We start from the raw sequence: 12,956 nt of genomic DNA, 5'->3' as shown, positions 1-12,956 counted from the left end.
AGAACACCCCCAAAACCACCGTTAGGGTTGGTTTTCAAGGTGGTAAGGTTATTTTCGAGGTGGTTGGAGGATATTTCGAGTTGGTGAGGGTAGATTAGTGCTTCGGGATAGTGGTTTTTAGGGTTAGAGGTGGTGGTTTTGGGGTTGAAAGGTGCTTTAGATGTGGTGGAGACAATTTCAAGCAAGTTGTGTTAATTTTGAGAATGAAAGCGGTGGTTTTGGTAGTGTTTTGAGACCGATCAACGGTGAAAATTCGGTATAGGTAGTATTTTACAACATTTTACCTTTTCTTATGTTGTTTTTTACATCATTTTACCTTTATTAGGTAGTTTATTACAACATTTTTTATCAGGTAGTTTCTTGCAAAATATGGATTTTATTAGGTATTTTTTGACAAAAAACCCTAATAATAATAATAATAATAAAATCTGCTCGGCTCAGCTCTGCTCTGCTGAAATCTGCTCTGCTTTGTTCTGCTGAAATCTGCTCTGCTCTGCCCAGAAGCTCAAAAGAACATGGCCTTACTCCCCTACCAAGTGTAGTCTAAATCACCACTATACGATTATACCAACATTCAATTGGTACAAGATTTTCCAATTCTTAATACGAGTACCATACAAAATTACGTTAGCGTGAAAATTACGCGCCAAAATCAACAAGAAAAGAAGAGTAAAGTCAAATCATTTTCAGTGGGCCCTACAGTCAATGCTTTGCTGGAACCGACCACTTTCAGCTTTTAGTATGGCACAACAGCTTTTATTTTCTCGTTATATTGCTTCTATTCTTAATTTTTTTTTCTATTTTTTTCCTTGAAAAAATCAAGAAAATACAATATGTTACGTATTAATTTTATTTAATTAATTTTCTTGGGTATGTGTTTTTTTTTTTTTATTTAATCAACAATTCCCTTTTTGAAGAGCACGAGATGTCTGTCATAATGGTGTTGAAATAAGTAGTATCTTACATGTGTGTTCTTGTTTTTTTCCTTCTTTAATTATTCATTTTTTCTGGGTTTTAGGAATTCTCAAAATTCCCCCTTTTTTCATACACTGAGTTACTTCACTTAAAAATCTAGAAAAATACAAATAAAAATTGTAAAAAAAAAAAAGTTGAAAACCCATAAAAAAAAATCTGGGTTTTTCTTAGATTTTAATTGGGGAATAGCTTTTGTCAAAAAAAAATAATAATAATTGGGGAATAGCTTCAGGTTGATTTTAAGTAAAGGGTGTTTTTAATTTTTCATATATACCTTACATTTTTCATGCATTTAGATGTTGGTGGTCCTAATTTCCAAATCGAAAGCTGCAATTTTTAGTAAGTTTTCTTTCCTAATTTTATGTTTTAGGAATGGATTTAATGTGATAACTGATAAGGTTCTGTGACGTGTTAATAATGTAGACGAGATTTGATCCGGTTGAAATAAGAAATTCTGACATGGGAAATTTTGGTATACAATGCAGGGATTTGTGGCATTAGAGTTGCTGTTATACCTCCTCCTTGAAGCTAATTTTGTTGGAAATAAGCAATGAGATTAGGTGAGTTTGATATTTTCTCATTCTAAATATAAATTATATCATTTGTTTGACAAAAATCCAAGTGGTAAGATTGTTTCAGTGTTTATCGTCAGTTAAGCATTACTGCATTATATTGAGCACTAAATTACTGAAAATGAGCAGAAATGAAATTAAGAAATTTACATGATTCTTTTTAAGTAATCTTATGAGCATCGTGTTGAATTTTTGTTTCAATGTAGTAAGGGTTTAAGGCTTTGTATGTTTTGAGGAACAGCTTTAAGGTGAGGAAAATTTAGAATATGGCGTCTATTTGATAGAGAGTAAATTTTGTAGAGATTGATGATATCGGTTTGAGAACCCTGGATAACTGGATTTGAAAATTGGCATGAATTTGTGTTGGATTATCTGTGAGTTTGGCCTGCATTTCTGGTATTTTAGGGGCAGTAAGGCTAGTTACCGCCTCACGTTCAAGGTTAAAATTCAGTGTTCACCCTCGATTTGAGGTTAGAGAGCCTTTTTTTTTTTTTTTTTTTTTTTTTGAGAAAGAGGTTAGAGAGCCTTAATTGGTAGTGATGTAGATAAAATTTGATCCAGAATCTTAGGTGCCATCCCCAAAAGTTTACTTAGGTAGTTTGGCATCAATTTCTCATGACTCCATGAGTTATGATAATATAAATCATTTTCACCCTTTGGGAGAATGTCACTGTGAATTGTGATTGAAACTGATACATAGTATACCTTACCCTTCGGCCTCCATCCCTCAGTAACAGGTCACTTTTAATTTGAGGTCATAATGATCTTTCACTGTTACAAATTTCTTACATCTTCTCCATATCAATGTTGTCTTGTTTAAGAATTCTTAGGTAAGGGTATATGAATGGTGATATGGGAATTTAAATTTTTACAGACTAAGAATAGAAAGTACCTTGTCATATTGAGACAGCCTAAAATCGAACACATCCTGTAAATTTGGGACGGGGGATGTGAGAATTGCTTCATCCTAGACTGATAATTAATGATTCTAAAGCCTTAGGAGCTACATTGGTGTGAGTGGGTATACATCGAGATTGGGTTTTGTTCATATAGATTTTTGAGTTGTTGCATTTATTAGAATCAGGTGGTACAAACACACATAAAGATTGATGTTACCACTAGTACTATAGTAGTATTTATATGATGAAAGCTGTGATCTGCGATAGTCACTACCTAAATTTTATGTACCTAAAATGATTGGTTCACATAGGCCTATCAATCTGGCCTTAGATGTTACTATATAGATCGCTGATTTAATGTACTAGTAGCTTCTATTTGTTGTACCACTCTATCGCTCAAATTACCAAGTAGGTAGGAAAAATATAGAGGCAAGTGACAAGCAGGCAACTTATAGGCGATAAAAACAGATCTGCAGCGACATATTGGTAAAAAAACTCAAGTTTCTGCTACAGTTTAGGTAAAAAATGGGCCAAAACTGAGATTTTTTAAAATTAATCTTATGGTTAGTAGCTAACTTTTTTTTTTTTTTTTTTTTTTTTTGAAACCTAGTAGCTAACTTTTTTTTTTAAAAGAAGTTCGTACTTGTTCATGACTCATTCTGTGAATTAGAAAACAAAGAGTCAATTGATCATTTTGGCCCCACTCTATCCTTGTTTAATTTTAGATAGTCATAGGACACAATCTAAGCCCCAAATTACCAGTGACGCAGCATTCAACAAGGTGGACTATTATAGCTGAGACCATTGTAGCTTTGCTCAAGTTGGCTTATCCCATCTCATATTTACAATGTTTGTATATATGTTGAACTATAAATATAAGAGAAGAGCAAAAAAGTTGAACGATTCTCCATTTATTCCATAATTTCCATTTAAAACTAACTACAATAAAAGCTTTATATAGGCTAAAGGCTAAACTAACACAGCTATAAGCTCTATAACAAGTGAAGCATAATCCCACAAAGGGCCGTTTCCGACTTGTGTGAGGCCTATGGGCAAATTAATAGTTAGGAGCCCTATAAATTTAATTATACATGCGATAGCACTAAAGATTGATTGCAAATGAAGAGTACTTTTTCTGAGGCTATTTAACTTATATTTTCTCCATTTTTTTAAAAAAAATAAAAAATAAAAAATTCTAACGTTTCGAATTTTATCTTAATCACAGACCTCTTGAATCATCTTTTGTGATTTATAGGTTGTAAAAGATTATATATACAAATATACTTTTATATTTTTTAGTAAAATACAAAGATATTTAAGTTATATATAAAATGTGCATTGGCATTAGCAAGCATGAAACCCCCAACTATGTAAGTGATGAAAAAAGAATAGAAGAAGTATTAATGTGAATATAATGTAATAAAAAAATATTAATCATAAAATCTTGGGTTTTTCTAAGCTATACCCCTAAGGTATTTGAGTTTCTAAGGTGTACCCATACTTTTTCAAGTGTCTAAGCCGTGCCATTCAACTCCTTATCAATACTAAAATGTACCCTTATTAGTTGTTTAAAAGTTATTTGAGAGTGTGATTTCGTGACTTCACTTTTCATTATTAGGGTTGCGATGGCTAAGATTTCTTTCTCCTAGCATTTCCTTACCTTTTATCATCTTTCTATTAAATTTATAGTTAACTTTAGGTGACGTGGAAATACCAAGGAGGGTACCATTCATTAATGGTAGTGAGTTGAGGGGCACAACTTGGAAACTTGAAAAAGCATGGGCACACCTTAGAAACTCGAATACCTAAGGGGTATAGCTTAGAAAAACCTTAAAATCTTATTACAGTGTAAGAAATTTTGTATAAGAATAATTAGTTTAATTCATCGTTTAATTCGTAGTTCAATGTAGGAGGTCAGAGAGATGACATCATCATTGCATGAGCGACACGTGGGCAGTGATGACATCAGGGGGTTTCGAACCCGAGACAACTAAATTACAAGTAGTACAAAACAAAACTTAACCCGTGAACCACTATGTTAATTAGTTTAACTTATCCGGGAATTAATTTTTATACCTAAACTAATTAAGGCTTTTACAGTTCAACAGCAAATTGGGCTTTTGATTTGGGGCCCTGGGCCCCGGTTGCCCTGCCCCAAGTACGGCCACAATCCCACATATCTATAAATATTACTAAAATAACAATCGCTGACATCATTACTTTTTTCAAATTGTACAAGTGACAGCTTCTCATTCATTTTTTTCCCGCCTAAACTTTTTTTTTTTCCTTTCATTAAAAAAAAAATCTAAATACTGATTGCAAAGTAGTTTAATACTTTACACTAAACTTTTTAGTTTTCAAGATTTTCTTTTTTAAAAAAAAACCTTTTAAAAATCTTAAGGAAAACAAATATCAATCTTTTATATGTGTGATTACTCCAACTAATTACAAAGTTCGCAAAATTTTATTGTAGACATGAATTTTCTTTTGTTTATATTATTTTAATTTTTGCAATTTGATTTACGTTAATAATATTGTATATAATACAAAGATTTTAAATATTTTAACTGGTATGTCTTTGAAGTTTACACAATTATAAATTCTATTATTATATCCGCGCATCACACGGAAGTTAATCTAGTAGATTAATATACAAACTAAACCACTAAATCCATTCACCTCACAAGGCTCACATTCTGCAACTTAATTAGCAACCTAACAAACATGTGCTCCTAAACTATAGGCAGTCTATTCAATGAACTTCCATCAGTTGTAGCTGTACTTTTCTGCATTATGTTTGCTTTATGCTCCTTCATATAGTCATTTAAAATGATTCTGGTGCTGTCGAACTATCATAATAACAATAATTTACTGCTTTGGACAATGTATCTCGATTTATGTATGATTTTTATGATTAACATCACTCAGGCATTCAACAGAATGATATCGACTCATCCACTGGGCAAAGTCTTTCTGGCAGTTTCAGAAAATCTACATCTGGTTCGTATTATTTTAAATGTTGCTCATGTTGGCTAGCATGCCATATCATATATTTGTTAATATTGCCATCATGTTTTTTTTTTTTGTTTTATTTATTTTATTTATTTATTTATTATTTATTTTTATTTATCTGAGACAGATGACAGTGACCCTAATTACTTTTAAGGTTTAAGTTGTAAATGTTCATGAAATATGAAAAAACAAATTCTATAAGCTTCATGGAAGGCAGAAATCATATCGTAAAAATTACTTCCAATTAGGTTGGGATTTGGGAAAGAGAGGAAAGGAAGGATTAAAGCATTGCACACTGGTTTAATTAATAGGAATCGAAAAGCTTCTTTATCTTGTTGGCTTTTTGCAGAGAACTTGGATGATTATGAAACAACCTAAGCCATTTTCTTTTGTCCTAATTTTCCTAATTTTGGATGAAAGGAAAGCAAGTTGTGTAAAAGATCATTCCTACCAGTTCCTTTTCTTTTCTACCAATTTCTGTATAGTAATTTTCAAATTAGCATCGGAAAGTTCTTGTTTCCTTTCTTTTCTTTATACAATACCTCTCTACCAAGCAAGATGTTAAATGTTAACTGCAAAGATGACTAATCCAGTAGTGTCGAGAATAAAATTATTCTCCTTAGTACATAAACCATATACAGTTTCCACAAAAAGACTCGTGCTTTAGCATTTACCAGTTGCAATTTTGCAAACTTTAAATGGACTGTTATCTGAGGTTTGCAGGGCCTTCCATTTGATACTTATATAGAGTCGATAGGAGCCTCATTTAGAACATATATAGTTTCCTTCTGGTTGTAGCCAATGCGGCAATGCTATAAAAGATACATAATTTAATTATTCAAGTGGCACCTCTTGGTGCTACTATGATGTCTATGTGTCGATTATTTTTGCAAATTCTGGTTTATATATATTGCTGAGTATGGTTATAAAGATTGTATATGGTGAAAACGTTCATAAATGGCACATTGCACAATCTGATGGACTTATGGTGGGCATCTTGCAGTATTCGGAGAAAATGACTCTTCACCTGGACATGATGTGGATGGAAGTTTCAGGAAATCCAACACTGGTAAGTAGCAAAGTTACTTTTATCTTTCAACAGTTACATATTTCATTTTTGGTTTCTAAATAGGTGACATGCCTCAGGGTTTCATCATAATGATCTGGACCTGTACTCAGCACAAACTTTCGACGAAAGTTTTAGAAAACCAAAAACTGGTAATTTCATGTTCTCTTACCCTGCATCAATGAAGACTTCAAATTTTATTCAGTCCTCTTAATTATAACTACCTAATCTCCAATATGCATTGCTAATGTCTTTCAGGGGTCTGCAAGGGTTCTTCTGGCTTGTCATCTCTTAACAAGTTAGCTCCTATCTCCAAAAGAGCCTACAAATCACTCAAAGACTGCGCAAGAAACTTAGTTGACTCCGAACTTTTTATTCAGAGCCTAGAAGATTGGATTTTGGAAAACTCTCTTACAGATTCCAACCATGAATATTCGTTTGACTCTCCTTTCCAGATTGATGAACTCCGTCAGCTTGACTATGCTTTAGAGGGAACCTTTTTTCAGCAACTTTTTCGAATGCCAACTTCCTTATACTGCTCTAGTGATTTAAAAGAAGAGGAATATTTTGCTCTCGAAGATTTCCTCCACACCATGGCTGATGGATTATGGCGTACCTTTTGGCATAAGAGTTCCCCTTCGCCATTTGTTGTGTCTTGTGCTCGTCATCCTCGATCAAGGTTCTATTCTCTAGATAAAGCGATATCAAGGGGAAAAGTTGCAGAGCTTTGTGGTGCAGCTTTAATTGCAAGAGACGGAAATGATGTAAATATCCATTGGGACCAAGTGGTTCAATTATCGTTATTCAAACCTGATATAATGCTGGGAAATAAATTGGGGATCTCACTGAATGCACTAAGTGAAGCCCTTTTCTATGGTTTTCATATACTTATTTCAAGGAGGCTAAGCAAACGTTGCGAGTTCAATGATAATTCTGTTTACATTATGGTTATGGATTCTAAGTTTGGAGCAGTGGTGAAGCTAACTGGTGATGTTTGTCATCTTGAGCTGAATGTGGATAATCCATATCAGGCAGTGGCGGAATGGATGAAGACTTATTCAGAGGTCAGTGTTTCTACAGTGGACAGAATATGGAATAAGCTAGGAAATGCCAACTGGGGGGACTTGGGAACTCTGCAGCTTCTCTTGGCAACTTTCTACTCTATTGTCCAATTTGGTGGTTCGCCAAGAAAATCAATAGCCTCACTAGCATCAGATCACAGCCTCCGACTTCAGAAAAGAAGAATTGAGTGTCATCTTTTGGAGACTGAAACGGGTAAGCATCCCTCTCATGACTATGCACAAGGAGAAAGAGAAATTGTAGAGCTTGAGCATGAAGTTAATCCAGCAATTATGCATCAAGCATCACACCTGATGCTACAAGAGGGTGACATTATACATGTTGAAGATCAGCAGCAAGGTGAAAAGAGTTTTCAAATCCACGAGCCATTGTTTGATGAAAAATCCTTTTGCTATAGTGCTTTATCTCTAGAAAATCCCACACAGTTGTTGACTTTATATGTGGGTGCTCATCCATCTAGATTAGAACCATCATGGGAAGATATGAGTTTATGGTATCAAGTACAAAGGCAAACCAAAGTTCTAAATGTCTTGAGGCAGGCCGGGATATCAAGCAAATATTTGCCTGAAATTGTGGCCTCTGGCAAAATGTTGCATCCGGGTAGTTGTAAGAAAAAAAACCCAAATGAGAAATGTGATCATCCATTGTGTGGAACACCGGTTCTTGTAATTTTTCCCATTGGCGAGCCTGTTTCATCCATTGTTTCTCAAGATGGGCCATTTTCCTGCGAGGAGGTGATCCGTTGCTGCAGAGATTGTTTAGCAGCTTTGAGAAGTGCGAAGATAGCAAATGTTCAGCATGGAGACATTTGTCCGGAGAATGTGGTACGTGTTAGTGATGCTCAGGGCTCAAGCAGTAGCTTCTTTTACGTCCCAGTATCATGGGGACGGGCTGTTTTGGAGGAAAGAGATGGCCCTGCAATGAACTTATTTTTTTCGTCATCCCATACTCTTCAGCACGGGAAACTTTGCCCTTCGTCTGATGTGGAGAGCCTTGTTTATTTACTGTACTTCTTGTGTGGAGGAAATATGCAACAACAAGATTCAATAGAATCTGCTCTGCAATGGAGGCAGAGGAGCTGGGCAAAGAGACACATTCAGAGGCACCTTGGTGAAGTTTCTGCTATTCTGAAGGCGTTTGCTGATTACGTAGACACCCTATGTGGGACCCCATATCCAGTTGACTATGATGGATGGTTAAAAAGATTGGATAAGACTGTTAATGAGTCAGCTGACCAGGGAAAGCTGGTCGAAGAAATGGCACTTAACATGAGAATTGAAGATATTGCTGGTTCTTCGGGGATATCTGAAGGCGGTTCTTGATCTTCCTGCTGCTGTCATTGTACTTTGCATGAGTTTTATGTTTTGTTAATGTATAAAAGGCTCAAAAACTGCCATTAGTTTATCTAGGAAATCTTTATTGTGGCTGCGCAATGCGCAAATGTTGTGCAGGATCCTATTGATCCAGTGACCATGTAATAGTTCAGCTTTCCAGCTGAACATAGGTTTCTCTTGGAGATACGACATAGTTTTGTAAATGAGCTAACTAAGCTTAAATACATTAGGGGCATCAAGGGTGCCAATTTGTGCACATTTCATGTAATGCAACTGTATTGGAAGCTGCAAAGCATGTCTGATCTGTTTACAGTATCTGTACTAGTTAGACAGGAAGGTGCATAAGCATCAGTCTTTGCAATTTCTACGACAAAGCATAATTTTAACCATGAGTGTGCAACAAATGGGTCACAACACACAAGGTACATGGTCTGAAACAAAATCCTAGATTCTGAACATATTAGGAGTTCATCCTATAGATACTGTTGTCTTTTCGCATTGTCAGAAACAATTGTATTAAAAGGCGCGAGGTGTGCTAAGGCGCAAAGGGCCCCAATGATAAACTTGGCCGATCGATTGGGTCAACAACTTTACTAACGTTGTTTGGTATATTATTTAATTTTATTTGCGCGATTCTATGAGTATATATATAGTACATGAATAACATGACTAAGCAATAGTATACGATGTTTATAGCATTGACACTGGTGTTTTGATCTTTTTACAATGCTTTAGGTGATATATAGCCGTTTGATAATTTATTGTAATTTTATTGAAGATGCAGATGTAGGATTTACAAAATAAGGTATTCATTGAATTGTGATTGAGTCATACTAAATAGAAGTGGTTTAAAAATTAAGAGAATATGTTAAATACGGGTCTGGGCCGCACCCGTCAAGGGAGAGTGCAAGTCCATCACAAGGAGGTTCCACCTCAAAACCATATGGCAATGAGGGGAGTAGCCCCTTGGTATTATATAGAGCTGTCAAAAGCTGACCCGACCCGAAATACCGACCCTAACCCGACCCTAACCCTAACCCTAACCCGTCTGAACCCGAAAAAAATGGTGACCCGAACCCGACCTAACCCGACCTGAAACCAACCCTAGACACGAGTTGACCCGAGTATTTGAGATCCGAACTCGACCATAACCCGACCTAGAGAGGACCTGACCCGAATGTGACCCATAAATTATTGACCTGAACCGAACCCGACTCGAACCCGAGAATGACCCAAACCCGATTTAACCCGTCAAAACCCGAATTCAACCCAACCTGTTACTAACCCGACCCGAGGTCAACCCAACCCGTTCCTAACCCGACTCGAATTTAAACCCAACTGTTACAAACCCGACCCGAAATCAACCCGACTTGTTATTGATCCGACCCAAATTCAACCCGACTTGTTATTGCCCCGACCCGAATTTAAACTCGACCTATTACTAACCTGAATTTAAACTCGACCTATTACTAACCCGAATTTAAACGTATTTGAGGCTATATGAGGTGAGTGAGGTGAATCGATGATAGTGATTTTGTCTAATTAAATCAGCCAAATGTTTTTTATTTTTTTCTAAATTTATCTTCAAAATAAACTTCCATATAACTACTTATAATCCTTTTATTGATCCGTTTTTTCAAATTTTAGTATTCACTTGTTTATTTTAATATATTTTTAAATGTTTTAAATTATGCAATTTGATTTGGAGCTTTAAAAAAAAATCAAAAAAAAATTTATTGATTTGAACCGAACCCGACTCGAACCTGAGAATGACCCGACTAGGAAATGACCCGACGTGATTATAACCCGCAAATTATTGACTTGAAACGAACCCGATAATGACCCGACCTGATTATAACCCGCAAATAATTGACTTGAACCGAACCCGACTCGAACCCGAACAAGACCCTAACTCGTTTAAACCCATTAAAACCCGAATGTTACCCGACCTGTTTTTCACCCGACCCGAATATAACCCGACCTTTTATTGACCCGACCTAAACCCCACCCAAATCCAATAAGATGTATGACCCGACTCAAGCATGACCCAACCCGAACCCGACCCGCATAGGTCCCGACATTAACTCGTACTGACCCGACCCGAGATGACCCGACCCACACTAACCCGACTCAAACCCGATCCATTTACCCGAATTGACAGCTTTAGGACTATTATATAGTGGTGGTAACTCTTGAATTCTTTCAACGTGGGATTTCATTACCACTACACTCCTCCTTCAGTGTTTAGTGTTTCTAGTATGGGACAAGAGAATGCTCACATGTGGGTTGTTCATGGGCTCAACCGAATACATATGAAAATATGCTTGATATTTTTAGAAAATCCATATGTTGCAACTTGCAAGAGTCAAAGAATTTTCTTAGATTATCAAAATCAAAATAATCTTTGCATCCTGAATCTTCTCATCTTCTCAAATTTTGATAAAGAGGAAGACTAAAGGTTGCACAAATTGTAATGGTTGTCTAGTAGGTTGGGTTGGTCAAGAAAACAAGGTGGGTCGGTTCGATTGGTTAATGTTTGGTCGAGTTTGTAATTGGGCCAGGTCACATTCAAGTTATATATAGCGGGTTTGGTTTCATATTGGGTAGGTTCGTAAATAAGTCACATCATTTTTAGAAATCATTTTATTTATGAATTATCATTAATTCTTTAGCAGATTATTAGATTAAATTATGTGCAATGCACAGCTGGTAATTATAATGACAATAAATTTTACAAAAACAATACATCCTCCATCCTTGAAAGTTTGACCCTTATGGCCAAAATTTAGTCTCAAAATAATTATCTAATCTACATTAAAAAATTCCCTCCAATTTGCAACAATATTTGAGCGAAATTAGCTACTCCATGTAAATGTTGTTTTTTCCTCCTTTTATTACGTGAATTGCTATTTGCCACAATGAAATTACTCAAGTTATAGTATTAAAAGACTTTCATGCCCCTTATAATTTTGAAAATAACATAACAATCCAACCATTACTAACTACTAACTTTGTCCCACCTTGACCATACTTAAGCCTTAACTCCACCTTGACCATCAACTCCACCACCCATACCACCACTCACCCGTCCACCACCACGGCTCCACCTTAACAACAAACTTGACCGATTCCACAATGGTTGACCACTAACATTGTACTTTCCGTCCAATAAAATGAGTCAACGACGGTCTGCGTTCATATTGGAGGCATTTGGTGGGGACGACGAACCTTCGGCCCCGTCGAGTCAAGTATATGTCGGACTTTTTTTTCAATTTCCGTTGTACCCGGTCGCATGTTACATGCGACTACACCACAGTATTGTCGCATATAGCAGGCAACTATACCGTGGTATAGTCGCATGTGATACGCGACTACACCACGACATAATTGCATGCTATATGCGACTAGACCATGGTATAGTCGCATGCTATATGCGACTACACCATGGTATAGTCGCATGTAACATGCGACTATACCGTGGTGTAGTCGCATATAACATGCGACCGAGTACCATTTAATTTTGTTTTTTTAAGCAAATCGTTTAATGTGTATTAATTAATTTTTAGTAATTATTAAAAATAACAAATATACTTGTTTAATTAGTAAAATTTATGGCTTAAAAAAGTTAGTAAATTTATGGGCTTAAAAAATAACAAATTTGTCAAAAAACAAGTAAGGGTAGACAGGTCATTCAATACCGCGACATAAGTAATTCTATTGTGGCATTTAGTAACACTTTCTCACTCTACCATTTTTTGCAAAGGAAAAATTAAAAAGAATAATCTCACCTTTCTCGCATCTGCTCAAAATAATCCTAACTTTGCGTATTCTAGAAATAATCTCACCTTATACCCTAATTTTCTCAAAATGATCCTTTTTACCTACAACTGTTTCTATAGGTCAATTTTTTGTTTTTTTTCAAATAATAAAACAAAGGAAAAAGAAAAAGAAAAAGAAAAAAAAATCCCCTAACACCCTAACCCAGCCCCACCCTACCATTGGCAACGCCTATCCCCCA

The 12,956-nt window shown here is 35.7% G+C and overlaps 1 protein-coding gene across 1 annotated transcript; it reads left to right on the top strand.

Annotated features, from left to right (window-relative positions):
- Positions 1–630: 630 nt before the first annotated feature.
- On the top strand, positions 631–9,299 carry LOC110708318. Its single transcript, XM_021886421.1, has 6 exons — positions 631–1,314; positions 1,461–1,535; positions 5,375–5,446; positions 6,462–6,527; positions 6,605–6,676; positions 6,783–9,299. The coding sequence occupies exons 2-6, from the start codon at positions 1,526–1,528 to the stop codon at positions 8,924–8,926; spliced, it is 2,364 nt and encodes a 787-aa protein (XP_021742113.1). The 5' UTR covers positions 631–1,314; positions 1,461–1,525; the 3' UTR covers positions 8,927–9,299.
- The last annotated feature ends 3,657 nt before the right edge of the window (positions 9,300–12,956 follow it).

This window comes from Chenopodium quinoa, unplaced genomic scaffold (assembly GCF_001683475.1).
Source record: "Chenopodium quinoa cultivar QQ74 unplaced genomic scaffold, ASM168347v1, whole genome shotgun sequence".
Classification (NCBI taxonomy): domain Eukaryota; kingdom Viridiplantae; phylum Streptophyta; class Magnoliopsida; order Caryophyllales; family Amaranthaceae; genus Chenopodium; species Chenopodium quinoa.
The sequence above is the reverse complement of the archived record's forward strand: the minus strand, read 5'-3'. Positions and strand labels throughout refer to the sequence as shown.